This window comes from Nicotiana attenuata, chromosome 7 (genome assembly GCF_001879085.1).
Source record: "Nicotiana attenuata strain UT chromosome 7, NIATTr2, whole genome shotgun sequence".
NCBI lineage: Eukaryota > Viridiplantae > Streptophyta > Magnoliopsida > Solanales > Solanaceae > Nicotiana > Nicotiana attenuata.
In genome coordinates, this window is record NC_031995.1 from 13857530 (window position 1) to 13860769 (window position 3240).

The window sequence follows — 3240 nt, forward strand, 5'->3', positions numbered from 1 at the left end:
AAGTGCGTATTTTATTTGGGCCTATTAAAGGAATATGTCAAAAAAAAACAAAAAATTTAGTAAGCCGACTCATTGATCTTCCAAAGGCCAAGACTAAGAGTTGACAAAAACCAGCAAAAATATGGTTTAAAATCTCCATTTGTGTATAGACCAGTTTGATCTGTAAGTCTAAACCAGGGGCGTATCTATGTGTTGAGCATGGGCACGTGAACCTCTGCTCCCTCTCGATACTAAGTATGATATGTTATACTTCTTAAAAAAATTTAAAATATATATGTGCGCACCCAAGTTCGAAGAGTCTTATTGTGTAATGATTATTGAGTGCATCCTTACAAGCGAAATTAGACGTTCAAATCTCAGTTTGCAGGCATCTTTAGTGTCCCTACTGTGTTTTAATTAGGTATTTCTTTTTCTTTTTCTTTCTTTTCTATTTGATTTATTCATTCAAAATCCGCATATCTAACACATTATTGAAATCCTTGATCTCTTTTTGTCATTGCAAAATTTTATATAATTAAAACTAACACCAGTAGCTGATATAGCATGGTTCAATGATTCTAGCATTTTTGATATGGAGTATAGCTGTATATATTAAAAATCAGCAAAATTGCAGAAATTAGTTTTAATTTTAACCTATCATTTCTAAATGATAATAGATTCATGATAAAAACATAAAGGGTTGAACTCGTCAATTATAAATTTTAAATTCACATATTTGTAATAGTGCATCTATGTTCTTGGAATCTTGCATGTGCCTCCGTAAACAATCACTTCTAAGTTCATGGCCCTCTGATATACCAACTAAACCAAATAATGACATTTTTAGTTCTCAAAGTCAAGGCTGCATGTGATTTTCTTTTAACTCAAAACATGTTTGTCAACATTTGATAGAGAAAAATCAAGATATTTCAAAGCATTATATTCCCACCCTCCACCACCTAAAAGTAAAAAAGAAATGGAGAACAATGAATTTGCAAGATTGTACCTTACTATATGAAGAAGAAATTACAGCACAAAAGAATGAAAGAAAATTAACAAACAACAATCAAACTTGAAGAATATAAGGAAAAAAGAGGGCAAGAAAAAAATATAAAAACTACTCCATATAATAGTTTTCCCTCAAGAAAGTGCTCCCATGCAAAACAAGAAAACTCCAGAAATCAAACCAAAAAGTCCAACATTAATCCTCTTAGCACCATTTGGAGCAGGAGATGGTTCTTTAGCTTTGGTTTTATCAGCAGTAGAACCACTTTTAGCAGAATCATCAGTAGGGGCAGGTGCATCATCAGAAGATGGAGTCTTAGCATTATCAGTAAATGCCAAAGGGATTAAAACCTTATCCAATTGATAAACAGCCAAAGGAGGATCTTTTCTTATAGCATTATATATATTTGTTTCCACACCTCCAGATGAGACATTCACTTGATTATTCTGTCCAGTAAAGTTAAGTCCAAAAGCCTCGCCTTTTTGTCCTGTTGCTTGTGTTCTAACAGGATTGCTAACTGTTTGTAAATCTTCAAAGCTGTAAAATTTAGGTACTACATGGTATTGTATGAGTTGTACTTTCTGTTGGTCACTAAGTTTGTTGAGAGTACCACCAGGGAGATTGGTAAATGCATTGTCTGATGGTGCAAAAACAGTCATACCTTGGTTTGAATTGTTGACTTGGTTGTTGATTTGTATTCCCACTTGTGTTTCGTTAAGGAATTTAATAAATGTGTTGTATTGTCCTGCTTTTTTGAGAATTGCAAATATGTCTATTGGTCCTGTGGGTGCTGGAGCTGGAGCTGTTGGAGATTGAGCTTGAATTTGTGGAAAAAGTATAAACAAAAGTGGGATTAAAGATAGAAGAATGAGAGGAAGAGCTCTTTGAGCCATGGTTGGACAAGTGTGAGATAGAGAATGTGGGAAATGGAAGTGTTGATTAGATGGATGGAATAGAAGAAATTTGTGGGAATTTATGGGATAAGCTTTGGGGCTAAGCCTGGGTGGAATGAGCTGGCTATGGTCTTGAATCAAGACAAATCTTATTTGAAAGCGAAAATACAACAACCAATAAAAAGACTAGAAGAATAAAATATACTGGCCCTTCTTCGAACTCCACGCATAACGGGAGATTAATGCACCAGGCTGCTTTTTACTGATTAAAAACCCCCAAACACACTCTATTTTTCCATCAATGCTAATGTTAAGGAAATAAACCTTGGTCTAGCTAACCTCAAAAGTTAGCGAGATGAACACGGTCCAAAATCACATAAGAAGACAATAACTTGTTCCATTAAGCCCTTTCTCGGAACTTGCATGAACACGGAATGCTTTGGGTACCGGGTTACCCTTTTTTCCTTTCTAATGTGGATCACTTTAACACCTCCCGCCGCGTTTAAACTTAAATAATTGGAGCATGGACGGCATAACATCGGGGTCCTACAGTGGAAAACACAACAATATAGATGGATTTGACTTTGATATCATGTTAACAAAATGAATCTTGAGCCTGACTCAACCAAAAAGACTAGCTTATGAATGAGGAGAATTCATTCTCTTTACCAATGCGGGATACTTTAATAGCTAATCTAGTAGTTAAAGTGTAAAAATCCAATCTTTGTCAATTGATTAACACTAAGAGATAGGAATTAATGAAGTAATGCAATAACAAAAACTAGCTGACCTTAAGAGAAAAAGAATTTAAAAAAAAAGAGGGCAGACTTCAACTGAAAAGAACCAGATCCAATTAACCCAAGTGGCATTACCTACTACAGAGCTGAAATATGAATTTTATATATGAAGATGAGATGATAAAGATAATTGACAGATTGTCATAACATGGCATGCCACATAGGTGCTAAAACTTACAGGGTACAGAGCAACTTAGCTTGTCATCCTTTAGGTAGGTCCATATTTTATGTGGAATGTCTTTATCCCTTCTGATCATGCATTAGTAAGGAGCCAGTAACACTTTTGCAATTTCCAGTATGGGTTCCCACTTAGAAATACTTTTACAGACAAGATGCCACTATTGCTAGTCTTGGGGCCAGCCGTTTGGGATTTAAAAATAACGCAAGTTACATATTTGGTCGGTCGGCCAACAATAATTACATTCTTTAGTATATATATAGCTATTATTTATAGAAGCGGCTATATTGTGTAGAAAAACAACAATTTTCTCTGTGAATCTATTGCATTACATTTACTTTGAACTTAGTACTCGTTTGAACAGATTTTCTCTTGTACATTATGTAG

General features: G+C 34.8%; 1 protein-coding gene across 1 annotated transcript; it reads right to left on the minus strand.

Moving 5' to 3' along the window:
* On the minus strand, positions 963-1953 carry LOC109228716 (fasciclin-like arabinogalactan protein 9). The gene has a single exon (XM_019393896.1). It carries the CDS (start codon positions 1876-1878, stop codon positions 1120-1122), a length of 759 nt encoding a protein of 252 aa, XP_019249441.1. The 5' UTR covers positions 1879-1953; the 3' UTR covers positions 963-1119.